Source organism: Mus caroli, chromosome 9, assembly GCF_900094665.2.
Source record: "Mus caroli chromosome 9, CAROLI_EIJ_v1.1, whole genome shotgun sequence".
NCBI lineage: Eukaryota > Metazoa > Chordata > Mammalia > Rodentia > Muridae > Mus > Mus caroli.
The window spans coordinates 10,686,444-10,707,149 of record NC_034578.1 but is presented as its reverse complement, the minus strand read 5'-3'; the positions used below and the strand labels follow the sequence as shown (position 1 = coordinate 10,707,149).

Below are 20,706 nucleotides of genomic sequence, written 5' to 3'. Positions count from 1 at the left end.
GCAAAAATAGTGGATGGCAGTACCCAGGTAATGGGATACTAATGAAAGAACCTAGTGGGGAAACCCCCACTCAATTCCTGATTCAGCGCACACCCAAGAATCACGAACAGACAGCCAACTTGATGTAAGAACACGAGGTAGTTTAATGACGGAGCTCCAGGCCGACACATATCTCCCGCAGGAGACAGAGGTGTTGACCACATGGTGGAGCCATAATGGTGGAGCTCAGGGTTGAAACGTATCTCACGCAGGAGACGGTGGTTTCGACCCCGAGGCTTGGAAGCTAGGGGCTTTTATAGAAAAGGGGTGGGACCAGGGGAGGAATTGGCGCAGTTTCACATGATTGGTCCATTTAAACATCAACAGACTGTCAGAAGGGCGGGAGATAGGGAGGCACCAGGCCAGTCAGGACATGTAATGACGGGCCTGCCTGGGCATGTCCTGGCCTGTTTTCAGCCCCAGGTTTTAAAGCTCACAAACAACTCTTTGGGCTATTTGACATAAATTACATGAATCACATGTCTCAAGTTTTATTTCCTTTTACTAACTAACCTTAGAACTAGTCAAGGGAAATGGACTTTGTGTCACAAAAGGATTGAAATTCCCCCATACCCATATGCACTTATGTAATATCACCCAGGAGGTCCCCAGAGAAGAAACTTATCTCATACCTCTCTGTAATACCTGGTGAGCTTGCTCTACCAGATTGACCCCTTGCATTCACAAGCAGAACTTCAACTGCACTAATGGGTTCTGTGTCCAACTGGTCCTAGGATCCTGTTACTCAGACAAGGAGATGAGCACCGAGTCACCCTACTCACAGCCACTGGTATAAAATGAGCTGCCCTCGATGCGATCTTAGGACTTGGCATGGTTGACCCAGCAGGAGTGGGCACTTCAGCTCTTATCCTTCAAGACCAAGACTATAAAGCTTCAAGTTCTACCATAAATGCTGATTTGTCTGAATTAGAAACATCTATATCCTATCCAGAAGCCTCTTTAACCTTCTTGGCTGTGGCAGCTCTACACCATCGGTGAGGACTGGACCTCCTGTGTCCAGCATTCGGAGAACCATGCAGTTTCTATGCCAACCATTCAGAGGTCATAAGAGAATCAATGTCTTGGGTGCATAAAAAGGTGACAAGATAGAAAGGAAGACACAATCCCAGAGCTGGTATGAGTCCTTCAACTGCTCTCCATGGCTCATAACACTTGTTTCAACTTTAGCCGAACCCTTGATCTAATACTTGCCCTGGCATGTGGGCCCTGCATTATTCATGCCTAATAAGATTTGCTAAGGAAAGGAACGAGTTTCCACCATTCAACTCATGTTCCTAAAGTTCCAATACCAGCCCTGAGACGCCAGTCAAGAATTCTAAATGCACCCTTACCCAAGGGGAGGATGAGAGCACCTAACTCACTCCATCTTAAGATAGGCAGCCTTAAGCTTCAACTTCCCAGAACAGCCAGGGCTTCTTGGAAAAACTGCAGAAAAGGGGCGGCCAATCAGCAGCTGCCTCGACATCTGGCCAGGAGCTTATAACAGATATGGAAAAATTCCCTTTAAGGTAACCCTCTCCCCATCAAGGTATGAACCAACCAGAAGTATATAAGTACCCCATACCATAAACTCAATCAGTCCTGAGAAAAGTGACCCAACCACAACTGGAGAGCCCCCACTGGTTTTAAGAGGGACCTGTGAGTTTCCCTCATGGTCGACACTTTGCTAGGCTGGCTGGCCCCTGCATGCTGTTTCTGCAAAATACTCTATTCAAGTCTAGTGTCTTCTTTCAGCAATTCTTGGACCCTTACAGTTTCTCTGGCTTTAAGGACTTCATTGTTTCTTACGACATAACATAAGCCAGATGAACACTAAACAGTGGGACAGGTGCATCAGAAATTGGAAGAAAGTGATTTACTCAGTTCTGGAGGGTATGTAAGAGAAGTGTGAGAGACCATGAGGCAAGAGAAGATGAAGAACCAGGGTATATTGTAGCTCAGGGTTAGACCACTTACCCTCTCTCTAGGTCCAATTCCCAATACCTCAAAATAAAAGTAATAAACATGAAAATTAGTTAGAATATACAGAGGTGGAGAGGTGACTAAGAGCACTTGCTGTTCTTCCAGGCCTTGGACTTAATTCCTAGCATCCATATGGACGCTCCAGTTCCAGGGGATCTGGTGCCCTCTTCTGGCAGACATACGCAGGCCAAAGATCCATATACAAAATAAATGGATTACAGAATATACAAAGGATAGGCAGAGTTCAGAGCACCATAGAGGAGACTGAATCCTATAAGTGAGGAAGAATAGAACATATAAACAAGGAGAGTATAATAAAACAACGGCAGCACTGGTCAGAGGGAACTACAAACTGGATTTTTGTCTGCTGGATTTGGCCACCAGATCCATGGACAAACAGTCTTACAATGGCAGGGGATATCCAGCTAGCAGGGCTACAGAGAGAGGGAGATGTGAGTAGGTTTTCTGTTTCCTGACTGCTGTTGTGAAGTTTCCTGGAGTACTACTTTGTTGGCTTGCTTCATCCTAAGACAGCCAGGGGAACTTCTAGGCACGTTTGAGGCCCAGTTCTTATTTAACTACTTTTTGGAAGAAGCACAGGACCAGGAGATTTTCAAGGAGTCCTAAAGACACTAAGATCCTTCCTCTGCTTCCGGCTATGACAAATGCTGACGTGACACGTGTGCACACTGAGGCAGCTGCTTCTGCTTAGCTTACCTTTCCCTATCCACCATTCTCCCACACCCCTTTTTCAAAAAAGGAAGCCACTTGGGTTACAGGATTGGGAAAATTACTCTGGAAAGGAGATCTGGCAGACATTCTTCTCTTCTCCTTTCTTACCGTGCTCTAAAACCAGGCCAGGAGAGGAGAGCAGTATATTTTGCAAAAATGAATTAAGAAATTCCTAAAGAGCTTGAATGTGAAACTGGTTTCAGAGTGGCAGAGGTTTATGAATGGGGTTAGGGAGTCAAACACAACTATACTACAAATCAGGAAATGGCGATCTGTACAAAAAGACGAAAGAGCATGCATGCAGGGTGCAGAGTGCAGACCTAACTCTTCTCCTAGCTTTACTCTCAATTCAGGCAACATACAAATGCATCAACTCAACACTGGGCAAATGCTGGAACAATTCCCATTTTTTCTTAAAGATTTTCTTTTGCTATCTGTGTCTGGGAATAGTACATGAAGGTCAGGAAAGGACGTTAAATTCCCCAAAGCTCAGTTACAGGAATTCAATGTTCTCTGCAAGAACAACAAACCTCATTAACTAATGAGTGAAGTTAATCAATATTAACTCCAGTCCTCAAACTAATAGGGGTTTTAAAGAAAATAACTAATCAGAAATGAGACATGCCAATTGTTTTTGAAGTTTGTGCCAGTCTTGATTGCCATAATCCCAGCATTTAAGAGGCTGAGAAAGAGCCGGATGTGGTAGCTCACACCTTTAATCCCAGCACTTGGGAGGCAGAGGCAGGCGGATTTCTGAGTTCGAGGCCAGCCTGGTCTACAGAGTGAGTTCCAGGACAACCAGGGCTACACAGAGAAACCCTGCCTCAAAAAAACCAAAAAGAGGCTGAGAAAGGAAAACTGCAGTTTTGAGGTGAACCTGGGTAGACTACACAGCAAAACACAACTTTAAAAATGGCATTCCATGCCGGGCTTGGTAGCGCACGCCTTTAATCCCAGCACTCAGGAGGCAGAGGCAGGCAGTTCTGAGTTCAAGGCCAGCCTGATCTACAAAGAAAGTTCCAGAGCAGCCAGGGCTATACGGAGAAACACTGTCTCGAAAAACAAAACAAAACAAAACAAAACAAAACAAAAAAGAACAAAAATGGCATTCCATCTGTGAAAGGCTCAATTTGTGGTTGTAAATTTTCTATTACAGTAGCACACTTAAAGCCACACTTCTCATAAATTATGCCTTTTAGTAGAGTATAGCTATAGCTCTCAGAAATACTTTTCACAGTAATAAGCCATTCAAAGAGCTGTTATGTGTTTGATGAGAACTCCATGCAGCTTTGCATGTCAAACAGATCAGTGTGAAGACATACACTGAACTTCAAGCACACACTCTCCTGGGAATACATATCATTGGCAAAAAAGAGAGCACTGTCCTCAGAAGGGAAATGGCAGGCATCTCCTGAGCCACACCAGGTGACTACTAATGGTGACATGGTTTCTCAAGTGGAATCTCTCTTAGCCTCCACCATACTTACAAAACAGTGACGTCATCTACCAATAGACTTCAAACCAACGTGAGATAAAGAAAAAAACTTAATGCATTAAAAACACAGCACACAGGCTGGCAAGATGGCTCAGCGGGTAAGAGCACTGATGGCTCTTCTGAAAGTTTCGAGTTCAAATCCCAGCAACCATATGGTGGCTCACTACCACCCGTAATAAAATCTCATGCCCTCTTCTGGTGTGGCAGCAACAGTGTACTTATCTATAATAATAAATAAATCTTTGAGCCAGAGTGATCAGAGTTCCTAAATTCAATTCCCAACAACCACATGAAGGCTCACAACCATCTGTACAGCTACAGTGTACCCATATACATAAAATAAATAAATAGAATCTTAAAAAAAACCCCACAGCACACCAAAGTAGTTTTCATTTTGAAAAGAAATCATGCAATTTTTTATAAGCTGTATAAATTGTAGCAAAAAGTTGGGGACAGTGGTTTATTTAGGTTAAAAATATTTATTACAAGCAGATTCCCCTTTTCCCATATTAAAAAGAAACTAAGGCCTGGTTAGATCCATTTCTAAATCCATTATCTAATAAAGTACCACACTAAGGGAAAGAGACTGAGAAAGTTAACACTGGGAAAGAACAGAAACCAAAAAAAGTCAAATTGATCCTTAACACTTTAGTTTTTAATTAAGCACATAAAACTATATTACTTAATATATTTCTCCATGAACTTTTTGTGAAATTCAGATCGCAGTGTATCATTTACAAATCGTTTGTCTTTCTTCTGGTCATCTATACCTTTTGCACAGTTCTTAAAAACGACATCATCGTCCCATCTAAAGAAGAAAAACAAAAAACAAATCTGTTATAGTTCATCAGGAGACAAGAACACAACAGACTATAAACCATCACAGATGCTCAACATGCTGTCACTTGACAGCAAAAGCAGCAGCATGCCTACTGTGCGGGGCTGTCACAGCAGGAGGGCATCCCTACTCAGAGCAGACACCACTTCTCTACTAGGAGCAAGTCAGTTACAAAGAAGACACACACAGATTGTGCTTAGGTAAAAGTGTGGTATTTTCAGATTTAAAACACAGAGGCAGGGCCACTTGTCCTGATCCAGACATCTTCAGACAGTAAGTGACCTGTTTACTGTGCTTTGTACAGTTTCATACATTCTCATCAGTTATATCTACCATGGCACACTTCATAATGCAAGGATGAACTACAGGAATGTAACAAGAAAGGTTTATAGACCCATGCCTGTGAAGTGTTCAGAGTAGAGCTCAGTTATATTTCAGAAAACATTAAACACACTCATAGGCAGGTGTTACGGGAAGTACGTAAGACCAGAGCTATGACCTTCTATATAAACAGAAGTCCTTACATATAATAAAGATACTCAAAAACATGCATTAAACACAGCCCATGTAACATGCTTGCATGTGCTGGTGCATGATCACCAGGAGAAACTGCACAAGGGAAATGAGCAAAGCTATGCACAGTTATGGAAACTATGTCAGTAAATTTGTCTTGATGCAGTAGTACACACACTAAAAGCTGAATAGCTCAGTGTGACAGGGATACAAATGTTTTGTCTCATATTCAACATGTAATTGATAGCTTCTCTTCACTTTCGCTTGCTCCCAACACCCAAACTGCCCTGCCCCTCTGCAATGCTAAGATACAGTCCTCCCTTTCTGCACCTACATCACCATCCCTAGACCATCACCTCTCTCCTCTCCCAATACTTTGTGACTCTCTTGGCTGTCCTCTTCTCTGGCTGCTAAGTCTTAGCATAAGATTTTAAATTCAAGCACTATTTATTATGCATTTACTATGCACTTATACTGGGCACTTCTCCAGTGCTGATACAATCTTTTGACTTCTCTCTGCCCACGCTGGCAACTCCCAGATGCATTATTTAATTTTTAGCTTAGACAAACTGCAGAGGCACACAGGCTAGATTTACTTAAGAGATGTACAGAACACTCCAAACCTACAATGCCTCAAACCTGCTTCCTCTTTCACATTCAGCATAAGCCACACTCCTCCTCATTCCTGCCTTGCAACTGCTCAGGTCAAGTGAGTAGAGACTCTCTAGTTGTCAGCAAACATCTCCTTGACTGTACTATTGTCTTCAAGGATGTGGGTTAAAGTTTAGCTGTGTAGGGCACTACAAGGGCTGTGCTTTTCCTGTGACTGAGTAAAGAAGCCAGCGGTTCTGGGATGAGAAGAGGCTGCAGATGGAGCTTTGTTCATGAAGGGCAGGCACTGAGTGAGTGAGCAGGAGAGTGCCAGGGCAGGGCTTCTTCATTGCCGTGTGTGCAGAGATGAGGCAGTGGAGCTGCTCACACCCTCTCACACACTACCCCTGCTCCTGTGAGGCATCCTCCTCCGACATCGGTGTGCTTCTTCAGCTCTTTATTGTCTTCCTCTGCACACGGTACATGAGAGTTCCCTCTCGGGCCCCGACTCTAAGCTTAGCTTTGGTTCGTTAGCACTGGAAACCCACACCTTCTCTCACCATCACTGTGCCTATAGTGCACAGGTTCCTACAGGACGACTCCCTTGAGACTCCTGAGTCTCAACGTTAGTTTCACTGTTTGCTGACCTCTTACAAGGAGCAGGATCCTAAGGAAGCCTCTCTCTCCACCTTGTGACCTGGATGTATACCTAGGAAGACTTACAACTATATGATCTGTGTGTATCTTACAGTATCAAACATGAATACGGCCATACCAAGTCCCCTAAGTCCTTCTAGAATTGAATTGTGAGGGGTGGTCTTGGGGACCCCAACACTCACATCTCATGTAAAGCTTTGTAGCTACAGTCACTCTGGCTCTCTTATTTAGACAATCACTAAGCAGAGACTTGGCTATTATGAGTATGCATTAAAATGAAGTCTCCCACCTCTTTCCATCTTCCGTATTCTAAAATCTGATTGGGAAGGTTATCAACAGAAGGTGGGATCCTAGAAACTTTATAGAACACACGTAACACTAACCATGGTCCACACACGTACATAGACCCATTACTTTTCGTACCTTCTTTTAACCTTGAAGTTGGCCTGAGGCTGGGATGGGCCAGTGAGATTTAGGAGAGGGTTTCCACTCAGAATGTTTTCCATGCGAATTCTCTCTTCCTCTGCTTTTTGTTCTTGTTCCTGTCAATGACAGAGGAAGACACAAAGTTAGTCTCTCCAGGTCAGCTGTCTAATATTAGCCCACAAATGAACTCAAATGGTACAGGGAGAAAAGATAATTTTCCTGTTTTTTCTTTTTAATGACAGGGTCTCCAGCAACCCAAGCCGGCACGGGACTTGCTAGGTAGCAGAGGATGACCTTGACCTTCTGAGTGCATGGTAGGTGTGCAGGCCCCGATGTGCAGTGATAGGGATGGGGTGGGGCAAGGCCTGGTACAAAGCACTTTACCACTGACCCACTCCTCTTTTTGATTCTTAGTAAATGCCAGGAAAATCTTATTAATAAAGCTTAAGCACGTTGCCGTTTTTATCCCATCCTTGCCAACAGTCATTGGCCTCTCTAAACTGTGAGAAGCTGAGATGCTAACAAGGGTGTTGTCTCACTTTTTAAGGGGCTACAGACAACATAATTCAATTTTGAGTTACAAACCATGTTAAGTTTCCATCTTTAGGATGAATTAGTTATTAACTAGGGAGTATTTCCTAAGACAAGACAAACTATCATGTGAAAGATGGTTACATTCTAATAATATGTACGTCAATTAATTTATATAAAATATCGTTTGTTCTTATGCTTTAGTGTTAGTGATCTATTATACCTTTCTTATATACTTTCTTCACAGTTACAATATTGTCTGTATTTTTAAAAAAGTATTTCTGTATATATTTAGCGTGTGTGCATGCATGCATATGGGTACCACAGTACAACGGAGGTCAGGGAACAACCTGCAGAAATCCATTCTCTCATCATGTAGGTTCCCTGCTAGGCCATCTTGCCCATTCTCCATTTATTTTAAAGACACAAATTTTCAATACTAGTTTGGTTTGGCCTTCGACTTGTGATTTTCCTGCCTTAGCCAATGAGTGTCAGGATTAGAGGTGTGAGTCACCATTTCTAGATCACTTTCTTCACTACTATTTTAACATCAATTTCTTCAAACTCAAATCACCCCATTTCGTTTTAAGAATTAGAAACACAAAATTTCTAAAATTCTTACTTGTAATTTTTGTAGTTCTCTGTTAACACAACTTAAATCAAACATCAATCGCACTTTGCTGTGCTTTGGGGATAACAGAAATCGATGACATAATAGATCAAGAAGAAGAGTCTCTTTAGAAGTCACTTTAAAATGAATCTTATTTTCCATATAGGCTCCTGATACTTCATTTTAATATGCAAATGTGAATAATGGATCTCACTTTTACCAGCACAAACCACCAGTAGGTGATAAGTACATCACTCTTGGGGAAAACCTTTTAGGTTACTGCAGAGATCTTAAAGTCAGGAACTTTGTATTACAATTAGGATCAGACAGCTTTCTGAAAACTGATAGCCGGGTAGGGAAGGAAGCAGTGAGGTGGCTCAGCACACAGCAGTGCTTGTCAGTAAGTCACATAGCCTGAATTCAGTTCCCAAACCATGGAAGGAAAACTGAGTCTTCAAACTTGTCCTCTGATCTCCATATATGCATGCATCTACCCCGGAATCCAGCAAAATAAATAAAATGTAAAAAACAGACCTTTTCCAAAGATGCCACAACACCAGGAGCAGGCTTACTCACACTTAAGACACAGCACTGGGAAGAAAAGCCAATCCTTCCCCACTCAGTTACCAGGCTTGGAGGCTAATGTCAGATAGCCTATGGGCCAAACTTACACTGCCAGCCCCACACTTGTGAAGTGGACTTTTGAGAATATGGCATCCTATTTATATAGGCACTGTGTCCACTACTGCTCTGGAGCAGCAGTAGAGCAGACGTCTTACAGCTTTACCAACCTCTGCTTACCTTTCTCATTTCCAATGTTTTTTAAATGTTTATTTTATGTGGTATTTTGACTGCAGGTAGGTCTATGCATCACACACGCTTGGTGACTGAGGAGACCAGAAAGGAGCATTAGGTCCCAGAGAACTGGAGTTACAGATGGTTGTGAGCCACCATGTAGGTGCTGGGAATTGAACCTGGGTCCTCTGCAAGAGCATCCAGTGTTCTTAATGACTGAGCCATCTCTCTAGCGCTTACCATGCAGATTATAGTTCATTTCATTGCATATGAGGATTACTGAAACAGTCTAAACTTTTTCCAACCTCTCTACTTTTGCCAAAAGAAATCAATCCTGCACACAGGAAGGTGCTCCATGAATCTTTTAGAACAAAGCCCTCACGTCCTCCGCACTGCTCTATAAACCTGACACTCTATGCCCTCTACGTTCTTGAGGCAGTCTCACTCTGTAGCTCAGGCTGGCCTCAAACTGCAAAACCTGCCTGAGCTTTCTTTGAGTTCAATGTTATTTTTTTCCCATTGTGTAGGTGAAGAGACTGTGGATATGCAACAAGTTAGGTGACTTGCCCTGGACTATACAGATCTCACTAATTTGTTCTGAGACACAAATGCCTCAAAGAAGGCAGGAGACAGGAAGAGAATCTCTATAAACCACGAAGACCAGCGGTTCTCAATCGTGGATCATGACTCCTTGGGGGTCAAATAACCCTTTCATAGGAGTTGCCTATGATGACTGGAAAACACAGATATGTGCATTATGATTCATAACTAGTGAAATTTCAGTTATGAAGTACCAACTAACTAATTTTAAGGTTGGGGGGGGGTCACCATAACATGAGGAACTATGTTAAGGGTTGCAGCCTTAGGAAGGCTGAGAACCACTGCTGTAGACTATCTTTAATTCTGGCAGTTAATTAGAAAATCAAACATTTATTCATTTGCTTTTAAACAAGCTGAGCATGAGAGTTCTATCTGAACTATCTGAAATAAATTTCCTATGTAATTAGGGGACCGAGAATGCCATTATAAAATTTCCTACGTAATTAGGGGACCAAGAATGCCATTATAAGAAGACAAATCCCCACGTGTTCCAACATTTAGACATGACAGAATTTGATGGTGTGGTATGACCGCCAACACTACCTTCCTGGCCTGCTCTTCAGCTCTTTCCTTCTTGATCTTTTCTAGCTCTGCGAGAAGAGCTGCAGTATCATCATCATCGCTCTCCTCTTCAAAATCCTCATCTTCCTCCTGGGACAAGTCAAGGTGACCCGGGATACCAGAAAGAAAATATACATTATTCACCTTTCTCATGGAAACTGTAATTACGACGCCTTTGAAACAACATTTTCCTAAAGGGAAAAGTACCCAAGTATCATAATTAAAACCAATAACCATTAGAAATATAATAAATAAAACCCAACAACAAATTATGAATGCTTACGAAAATGTCAACCCCTGATAAAGTACCTTTCATATTTACATGGTCAAAAAGGATTTTCACATGGTACCAATGTAAAACAAGTACACTTCACAATAAAACACAGTACTATGTTCAGTGTCTCACCCTAAAGAGCTAACGTAGTTTCATGTAGCTCAAAATGAGTAAGTTAACAAGAGCAACTGCAAAAAGGGTGCTAAGATTCCAACAGAAATATTTGGAATGAACAACTGAATTTCACTTACTGTAAGACTTCTCATTTTAATAACTACCAGTCAGTTCTAACTGTTGACATATATACGCAATTAGATACTACTCAAGGAAGGTCACTCATGCCTGCTCCTCAGTTGCAGTCGGAAGTCAGGTGTAGTCGACTACTCAGAAGGTTGAGGTACGAGGCAGGAAGGCTGTGATTAGTAGACCAGCCTGAGCTACATACAGCTGAAAAGGCAGTAGTGTCCCAGTGGCTGTTTATGCTCTATCTGCTTAGACTACCTACCTCTCTAATCACTAAGGGGCCTATGAGCACTATGTGTCTAGCAGAGCATCATATCTAAGGGAAATAAAGGGCAGTACCAAGTACAATGCTCAGTGGTGCTGTTCAGAGGGCACTCATCCTCACAGTGTTCCGTGTGGTTAAAGCAAGGCAGCTTAACCCCTCGCACCACTGACAATGCTGTCAGGGGTGGGCGCAGCCACTCTCACAACCTGCTTCCACATAGCCCTCCAGATCAAACCTGCCCTAACAGTGTTTGACATAGAATACTTCCTGTTTTAAAGTTGAGGTCAGGGATATATTTCAATAACATAAAGCCAAAATGTATTAAAGTTTTTTCAGGAAAATATGATATGGTGGGCCTAATGGCAGAGGTCCACAGTTCTAGCACTAAGCGGGCTTAAAACAAGCAAGCAAGCAAACAAACAAACAAACAAACAAAACCCTAGCCCAAACCCAAAACTAAAACACATACGTCTGTGAGAGGATCGTCAGCATCAAGGTTGGCAGCAGGAATCTGGTCTAAGCGGGGCTTCTTTGACACTGAAGAGGAAGTTGTATGCTCTGAAGAAAACAAACATTTAGCATACTGAAATAAGTACTAGATTGGTTTTATTTATTTATTTACTTATTTATTTAATGAGTATACCACCATTGCTCTCTTTTAACACACTGGAAGAAGGTACCAGACCCCATTACAGATGGTTGTGAGCCACCATGTGGTTGCTGGGAATTGAACTCAGAACCTCTGGAAGAGTAGGTGGTGCTCTTAACCACTGAGTCATCTCTCCAGCCCAAGTACTAAAATTTAAAAGCCATTTTAGAAACCTTTGGGCAAAAGAATCCACGCAAAGCATAGTGACACCCGGGATCCAGCCTGTGCCTGGCAAGTAAGTCTTTGATAAATATTTGTTGGTTTACACGAAATGAATTAGTGAGAATGCGGATCACAGCATCTTAGGAGACCTACCCAATGCTCACATGTAGTAGAAACACAAAAAGGATAACTGATGCTTCTCTCAAAACTCTTCAATTACGTGCGGAGTCCCAGACAGAAGGCCTCAGTTCCAGCTGCTGTAAAGCCCAAGTCTACAGATAGGCACTGAAACCATGGGCTTTAAACACTCCGGGTCACCATTTCTTCTAGTATCAATGCATGACAAGATGGGACTGGAACAAACCTCATTCTCATCTCTAATCATCCATCAAAGAGATACAGCTCACAAAAATGCTACTTATTTCCAATTACCAGGATACACACAGTTTCTGCACACAACTCAGACAGACATGACGGACAGTATGGGTACCTCGAGTTGGGCGGTCCCTGTTTTTGTCTCTTGCAGCAGCTCGCTCTCTCTCTTCCAGTTCTCTCCTAAAGTCGCGGTTGCGAACCTCTTCAGGGGCATCCTGTGTGGTTTGTCTTAAGTAGGAAAAACAAAACAAAACAAAACACGTCAAAAATGTTGGCCTCACTTGTCAAGGAAAACAACCTATATAGCTTCAGCAATTTAAGACAATCCAGAATGGAACTGTCTGTTAACAACAAAAAGGAAGAAGACAAGACAAGATCCTAATCTGAGGGCTAATGCACTCGTGGTGCTGCTCCTTATCCCTAGAACAACAAACTGAAGCACACAACTGCCTACAACAGAATGGCTTTGGCTTTAAAAAAAAAAAAGATGTATTTATTTTATGTATATGACTACACCATTGCTCTCTTTAGACTCACCAGAAGAGGACATCAGACCCCTCAGATGGTTGTGAGCCACCATCTGGTTGCTCGGAATTGAACTCAGGACCTCTGGAAGAGCAGTGCTCTTAACTGCTGAGAAATCTCTCTAGCCATGTCTTTGGCTTTTTAAAACAGTCCACCAATTCAAGGGCTGTTAGAGCAACACTTCCATATTCACTACAGCTCCGTCTTCTCTGATGTGATTATCATGACTAATGAGTGCTTCATCTACACATAGCGATTCCTGGTTCATAGGAACTTATGCTAGAAGACTGTCTAGCAACTTTACCTGTAGGGCATAATTTTATTGTAAACTTTTTGGAAATACTTCTCTTGGGAGATCAGTAACCTAAATACTGTAACTTAGACATGACCATAAGTCATATTCATATATATATATATATATAGGCTTGGTCCCATTCTGTGAACAAGACAGATGAAGGCCTTCTTACCTGTACTTTATCTTTGTATGAGAGGGAAGGTCTCTGCTTGAATATTGCTTGGAGAGCTGGCTCAAATCCCCTTCTCCTTTTCCTCTCCCACCTCTTGCAGGTTCAAAAGTTGGCCTGGCTGCTGTTGTCATCTTTTAGTCTTCGGCACAAGTGAGTTTAAGTTATACTTTCATTTTACAGATCACTCATAAACACCTATTCTTAAATCCTTCTCAAAACTCTCCCCAAAATTGCTTAGTTTGCTTCAACACAAGTTCCTAAAAATCCGAATTATGAAACTAAGGGTGTTTACTAGGCAACTCTTATTCAGTAAAAATAATTACTATGAAGATCTGAGTTAGTGCCTCTGTTATGGCTGGGTAGCCCTGGGCAAGTCTTCTAGCTTGTTTCTGTCATTTGTGGAATGCCAACATTTCTATAGTATTATGAGATTCCCATACATGATGTCAGATCTTGCACAACAGTGTAGTGTGGCTTTTAAAATAAATGTTATCCCACTAGCACTAGCTTCTCTGAGATTTTATTTTATTCTTTCTTTTTCTTTTTTTTTTAAATGATAGGGTCTCAATGTAGCTCTGGCTGAACTAGAACTCACAATGTAGATCAAGCTGGCCTAGAACCCTCCTGAAATCTACCCAAGGCTGCCTCCGAACTGCTGGAACTGTCAGGCCAAGATTTGCTGTTCTATCAGAAACCTCACACTACAGCAAGGAGGCCAATAAAAAACAAATTTCTTTTAAAGTCACAGGCAAACTTATTATGTTAGAATTTGTTTAAAGTCCCCAATGACATTTACATGGGCAACATTACCCCAGAATCCTGTTGACTCAATTTTCTTCTAAAGCAGTTACTGCAACATTTATCAAGGCTGTAACTTATGCGATGCTCAGAAAATCGGAACTCCACCCAACCAAATATCAAGAACCCATCCTGAACTGGGTATGCTGGGGGGGGACGGGACGGGACGGGGGGACTCCTGTGATTCCAGAGCTTGGGAGGTGAAAGCAAAAGAATCGGGAGTTCGAATAGAGAACCTTTTGCCATTTTTAGCTGTCAAATAAGAATTGCAGCCTAACTGCAGGGCTACTAAATCTCCGTTAGCTTAAGCAGCTGCTCACACAGATCGTGTGGGAGGTGGGAGTTTCTCCCCCATCCCACCCTCCTTTGCTTTTCTCAGTGTCGGAGGCGCTGCACCGGTGACCGCCCCGGGCTCGGCTTCAGCTCCCGACCGCCATCCCTGCACGATCGTCACGGCGACGGCGACCGGGCTCCCCGGTGCCACCCACACAAGGACCACAAACCACCATGCCCGGCTGCTCACTTTGGCAGGGATCCGACGCAGCACCTTCCGAAGCTCACTCATGAACCAATGCGACCCTTAGCTCCCAGAAATCTCGGCGCTGGGGGCGCCAGGCCCAAGACCGGAAACAAAATGCAGAGCTTCCAGTTATTACACCAGGGTCTCGGTTGAGACCCGGAAGCAAAACCTTCGCACTTCCAATGGCTGTGGAGACGACGCGAACTCCACACCCGGAAGCAATTCCGGAGTTGTGGTTTTTTTTTTTTTTTTTTTTTTAAACCGTCTCTTACAGGTTGAGGCAATGACCAATCAGCAAAGACACGGGAAAAAGATGGAATGACGTTGCCTAGGGGCGGAGCCAAGGCAGCTTAGGGGGCGGGCGTTTGAAACCGGTGCTTCATAGTCGACCCCAAATATCATCTTTTCCCTTTGCGAACCAATTACTTAATCTCTCTTGCGTCTTTTCCTTTCCCGACCCCCTCCCAGACTCGTTCGCTGCGGTTCTGCGAGGACGGAGGCGCCAGGAGCCGGTCCGCGTCTCGCAAGAGAGATGTGAGGAGAGCTTGCCAACTGACCGACCCAACGGCTCCTGCTCCTCAGTAGACCCCGCAGCCTAGGGACTAGAGTTGTCACTTAAGTGGATATGAAGAAGGCGCAAATAAGTACGGGGGCAGCCACGCGCTTTCCAAAGGTACCATTCCTGCGAAACCACTAGCCTTGAAGGCAAGGGTTATAGTCGCATTGCTTGTTAAGATATATAAATATGTAGATATATAGCTATATGCATTAAGCGTTGTAGCGTGAGGGGAGATGCTGTGAGCGTTTACGATAGTGACAATTTATGGAGCAGAGGGCCTAACTGCCAGGAGGAGCACGAGATGGGATTAAGATGGCTTCGCCAACGTTGTCTTGTGTCCCATCATTGAGATCTTGGGGACGGCCGATGCTCGGTAAAGAGGATTCTGTTCTCCAGTTTATCTCAAGTGGAAGGGTCTCCTAAAATTGAACATTTCAGTTCTTTTCAGTCCTTCCTTTGGAACTTTTAAATGAAGAAAGATAATTAGAAAAGAACCCCCTCTCTCCCAAATGTGCCTTCTCTCCCCCCGCCCCCCAGTAGAAGGTGAAAAGCTTCATATTTTTCCCCTGAGCCTCACACAAAGGACACTGCTATCTCATTAGTGACTCAAACCCAAAGATGGAGCCCCTCTTCCTTCCCTCATCACATCCTGTTCACCTGCCACTCTTGTCCAGTATTGTGAAAATTACCCTGAAGTTCCTTTGCTTGTCACCACACTCCTTCAGGCCACTGTCATTTCCTCTTGATTTGTAATTGCTTTCATAGGGGCTTTCCTAGTTTTGCACAAACAGAGTGATTTTTTCAGATTACCAGGTAGTGGTTTTGACACTTAGGATAAAACACCCTCTTGTTTTTACTTACACAGTCTGCCTCCTGCCTGCCTTTGGTCACAGGTACACCACACTCAAGATACACTCAACTGGACATTTCTGTTTCTTTCAACAAGGCAGGATTCCATTGTTTCTTTTGAGTTTTGAGCCAAGCTCTTACAGTGCAGCTCAGGCTGGCTTTGAACTTAAGTTCAGGTATGCATTCATCTGTTTTTAAAGACTTGGGACTGTGTTCTTCACCTCTGCCTCCAAGACACCTGTAACTCGGTTCTTCAGGGCATAGCTTAGCGCTGCTTCCTCTGTGAGGTTTCCCCTGACATCTCTACTGGTCCCCACTTCCTCCCTTGCAAAATTGTCTTTATGGCACCCAGTTCTATATTTCCATAACGCTGAACCCTAGTTGGCTTTACTCTTTGTTTATATTACCTCAGGCACTTTTTTTCTTTTTGGTCAGAGGCAAAGTATTGAGAGTAAGTGTCTATTTTCTATGAGGCTCTCTTGGTTCTAACCCCAGTTCTGCCCTCCTTAGCTATGTACAGTTGGGCAAATTATCTTTCCTCTCCTGTCTTCCATCCCTTGTGCAAAAAAAGTAAGGGTGATTTATTTTTATTGTTACCGTGGTAATTACATCATGTTGTAAAGTGCTTAGAACTATCTTAGCAAGTGACTTGTTGAGTCAGATTTGGCTGTTACTAATACTATTACGGTCTGACTAACTTTAGAACCTAAATTCCAGTAGAGCAGTAACCCTGCCTCTATTCACTAGTGGTCTCTACATATAGAGCAGTACACCATACATGAGAGGGCTTGAGTAAATACTAGTTAAGTGGATGACTAACATGTTATAAATACAGGAATGAAATTGCAGTGGCAAGATGGTGACAGAAAATGCTTACTTTTTATATTCCAGCTGACTTTATCAACTCCTCAATAAGTCACCACAGTCCATTTGACTTTTGAATTATTAATAAACACTTGATGATGCCATTACAGTTTAGCATTAAAAAGTTAGTTCACAAAAGTAAAAGCATTTGATTAAAATATTCTGGAAGTGTTAATGAGACAGGCAAAACAAAACAAAAAAACTAACTTTAAGTACCTGTAAATAATAAAATGATACCATAAAGCTTTTGACTTAAACAGTGAAAGCACTTAAGACAAAGAAATGAAGTTGGGGAGATGTCTGTATTAGCTAAGGTTCGCAGAGGAACAGAGCTGACAGTGAATAGAGAGTAGCCTGGATTTACTGGATTGGCGTACATGGTATAGTACAGATGTTGACTCTGGAGAGATTGAGAACTCAGAAGCCACACAGTCCACAAGACTACACGTCTCCGCAGTTTAAGACTGTCCCATTCTGGTGCCTGGAGGATTCATTCCTTGAGAGCCACTGGTCTTCATTCCACATTGGAAGGCTGAAAAATCTGAATTCTGATATCAGCAACAACAACAACAAAAAAATGGTAGCAGCAGGGTGGATTAAGTAGACAGCAACCTGAGAATAGGGGGGATGAACTGGACAGTGCTGTGGAAGACAAGCTGGCGGACCCCAGACTTTTCCCTTGGGCTGCCTTTTATCTGGCTGCCACCAGAAGCTGCTCTTCGTATTTAATGTATACTATTAATATAAAATAATCTGATCAAGAAAATTCCTTACAGGTAGTCCTGTCAGCTTACCTCTTACTTGATTCTAGGTCCAGTCAATTTGACAGAATTAGCCATCTCCTTTCCTTCTCGGATCAGGCCTTTTCCCTCCCCATCTTTCTGTAGACAACCTTGTGTGTGAGCTGTTGGTGCGTGTGCACATGGAGGCAAGAGGTCATGTTGGGGTTTTCCTTGGTGGTTCTTCACCTTAGTGCTGGAAACAATCTCTCACTAAACCTCAGACTATTGGGTTAGGCTACATTGACTACCCAGAAGCCTCCTGCCTGCCTTTCCATCCCTGGGATGTGACAGATGCTCTCGGCCACACCTAGCTTTTGTTAGGGTCAAAACTTGATGAGTCCTCTGCTTGTGCAGCAAGCACTTCAACAGAACCATCTCCCCAGTCCTATAGTAGATGGTCTTTGAATTTTGGAAAATAGAATCCCCTTTACAAGGATTTCTTGCTTGGCTTATCTGTCAGGTTGCTTTGACCTTAACTTCCCATGTGTCACTAGAAATGATTCCTAGTAATGTGGGTCCTATTCCCAAAGCCTTAGTGACACATGTTCTGTCTTATACTCTTATAGATCACACCAGCTTTATATGCACCTTCATTTTTAACATAGCAAAAGTAGTGTATAGTTTGGTAAGATGTTATATGTAATACTTGTGATTGTGAAATTGACTTTATGAAGGGGAAAATGTATGAATTCCACCTTCAAAGGTTACAGAAAAACAGTATTCCAGCACTCAAAAGGAATAATAATAAAAAGAAACCCTTAAAAGTCTCATAAGAAAATTTCAGAAAGTATAGTACTTGCTGCTTGGAAGGACAGTTTGATGAAGACAGAACATCCTATGGCTTTGTGATTTAAAAATCACATTGACTTTAAATTTAAACTGGGTGTGGTGACCCATACCTATGATCCTAGCACACCTGAGGCTCAGTCCAGAACCATGTCTTAAAAAATCATGAGCCAGGCTTGGATGGCACATACCTTTAATCCCAGCACTAGAGAGGTGGAAGCAGAAGCATCTCTGAATTAGAAGTCAGCCTGGTCTACATAGTAAATTCCAGGAAAGCCATGGCTATGTAGAGATACTCTGTCTCAAAATAAGTAAGTTATATGTAGGAAATGTGAACAGAGTCAACAGCTAAATGTCAGATTAGAAGACAAAAGTCTTATACTCAGTACTACTCCTGTGACTAAAACATATAATGTAAAAAAAAAAAAATGTAAACAACCCAATAGAAACTATGGAAAAAGCGACTCCAACCATAACAGAAAGTAAACTTGAGGCTGGAGAAGTGGCTCAGAGCTTATGAGTGAGTGCCGCTCTCGTAGAATACCCAAGGAAAGTTCCCAGCACCCATGTTTGCAGCTTACAGCTGTCAGTATTTCCAGCACTAGGTGATCTCTCACCTTTTTCACTGGGCATCCACGCACACATGGGCATACTCACAAGTAGATGCACACAAAACAGTGGCACTTTGATCCCTGTGAGTCTGAGGCCAGCCTGGTCTACAGAGTGACTTCCAGGACAGTCTGGGCTACACAGAGAAGCCCTGTCTTGAAAACAAACCACCACCACCAACTATATGTGTGTGTGTATGTATATAAAATAAAACATGTGTATTAGTCAGGGTTCTCTAGAGCCACAGAACTTATGGGTAGTCTTATATAGTAAGGGGTTTGTTGATGATTTACAGTCTGTAGTCCAACTTCCAACAATGGTCTGCAGCAGTTGTGAATGGAGGTCCAAGGATCTAGCACTTGCTCAGTCCCACAGGCAAGCAGGCGAAAGAGAGAAAGAGAGTAAATCTTACTTCTTCCAATGTCCTTATGTAAGTAAGTCTCCAACAGAAGATGTAGCCCAGATTAAAGGTGTGTGCCACCACTCCTTTAATCCCAGATGACCTTGAACTCAGAGATTTTCCTGTTTTAATCTTCTGGAATTCATAACCAGTATGCCTAAAGATCTCCATGCCAAGATCCAGGTCAGAAACTTCTATCTCCCAGCCTCCAGATAAGGGTCACTGGTGAGCCTTCCAATTCTGGATTGTAGTTCACTCCAGATATAGTCAAGTTGACAACCAGGAATAGCACTACAATCCACCCCTTGTCAACCTCATGAGACACATAATATCTCATGTCTACATGAAACAATAACAAGGTCATGAATATGCCTAACATGATATAACTATCCCTTGTACAATTGCAAACACATTTGTAAGTTTACAATGGGCAATGTCCCTTGGGAACATTCTCTTATTGTCTCAACTTAAATTTCAATTGATGTTAAAGAAATTGGAAGAAAGACATATGTATTCTTAACAAAATAAGACAGAAACATTCATATTACTTTATAATCCTTGTTTCTGTAACTGGTTATGTGGCCTTAGCTGGTATTTATAACTACCTTCCTCTACTACCCATTCTGTATTTCCTTCACCCTTGGCAAGCACCTCAGTAGGTCTTGGCTTTTTTCCTGGAGGATTGACCCATACCTTCATTCCTGATGGGTCTGGGTCCTTTGTCATCCTGCTTGGATTAGGCTGTTGTTGACTTTAATCACAGGACACGGTAGTGCTAAAAGACACCCTAAAGTATCTCCTGCCCTCCAGACATAATCTTGCTTATTCCATTGTTGAGGGACAATCCAATTTCCCCATGGTAATCAGGGGATCTATCACCCCTAACACTGTTATTCCTTTCTTAACCTATTGGTTTAAAGGGCATTAAGAAGCCCAAAATGACCAGGGGGAGGGGGAGTCTGAGCTTCCAGTTCAATGGAATGTTTGTTGTGGCTCCTGGTGAAAGACTCCAAGACTCCCAAGGGGAGACACCCACTCAAGCCTCGGGACAGCCGCGCACCCAAGAAGACACTGGGACTAAACTTAAGATGTAGAGAGTAAGATTTAATACAGCAGCAACAAGAAAGCACATAAAAAGCACATAAACCAGAGCCCTATAAAGCAACAGCAAGCAAATACATGAACTAGAGCTCTGGGGTCGAAACCCA

General features: G+C 42.7%; 2 protein-coding genes across 4 annotated transcripts in view; one reads left to right on the top strand and one right to left on the bottom strand.

Moving 5' to 3' along the window:
- Nucleotides 1–4,682: 4,682 nt before the first annotated feature.
- Cwc15 (CWC15 spliceosome associated protein homolog) lies at nt 4,683–14,823 on the bottom strand. Its single transcript, XM_021172212.2, has 7 exons — nt 14,653–14,823; nt 13,332–13,470; nt 12,455–12,567; nt 11,623–11,711; nt 10,354–10,461; nt 7,272–7,390; nt 4,683–5,057 (listed from the first exon to the last, which is right to left on the bottom strand). The coding sequence occupies exons 2-7, from the start codon at nt 13,460–13,462 to the stop codon at nt 4,928–4,930; spliced, it is 690 nt and encodes a 229-aa protein (XP_021027871.1). The 5' UTR covers nt 13,463–13,470; nt 14,653–14,823; the 3' UTR covers nt 4,683–4,927.
- A 112-nt stretch (nt 14,824–14,935) lies between these two features.
- The window catches only part of Kdm4d (lysine demethylase 4D), a 38,910-nt gene continuing 33,139 nt past the window's right edge, over nt 14,936–20,706 (top strand). For all 3 annotated transcript variants that reach the window (XM_021172764.1, XM_021172761.1, XM_029481055.1), the window contains exon 1: nt 14,936–15,322. The gene's annotated coding sequence lies outside the window, so the exon portion shown is untranslated. The remainder of the gene's footprint in view (nt 15,323–20,706) is intronic.

What these genes read in the sequence shown, in the direction of transcription:
- Cwc15 (XM_021172212.2), bottom strand. Translation starts at nt 13,462, where the DNA reads ATGACAACAGCAGCCAGGCCAACTTTTGAACCTGCAAGAGGTGGGAGA. An exon ending in CTGACGATCCTCTCACAGAC is followed by an intron (nt 10,462 to 11,622) that starts GTATGTGTTTTA and finishes GACTTGTCCCAG; the next exon opens with GAGGAAGATGAGGATTTTGA. An exon ending in CTGAAGAGCAGGCCAGGAAG is followed by an intron (nt 7,391 to 10,353) that starts GTAGTGTTGGCG and finishes TGTCATTGACAG; the next exon opens with GAACAAGAACAAAAAGCAGA.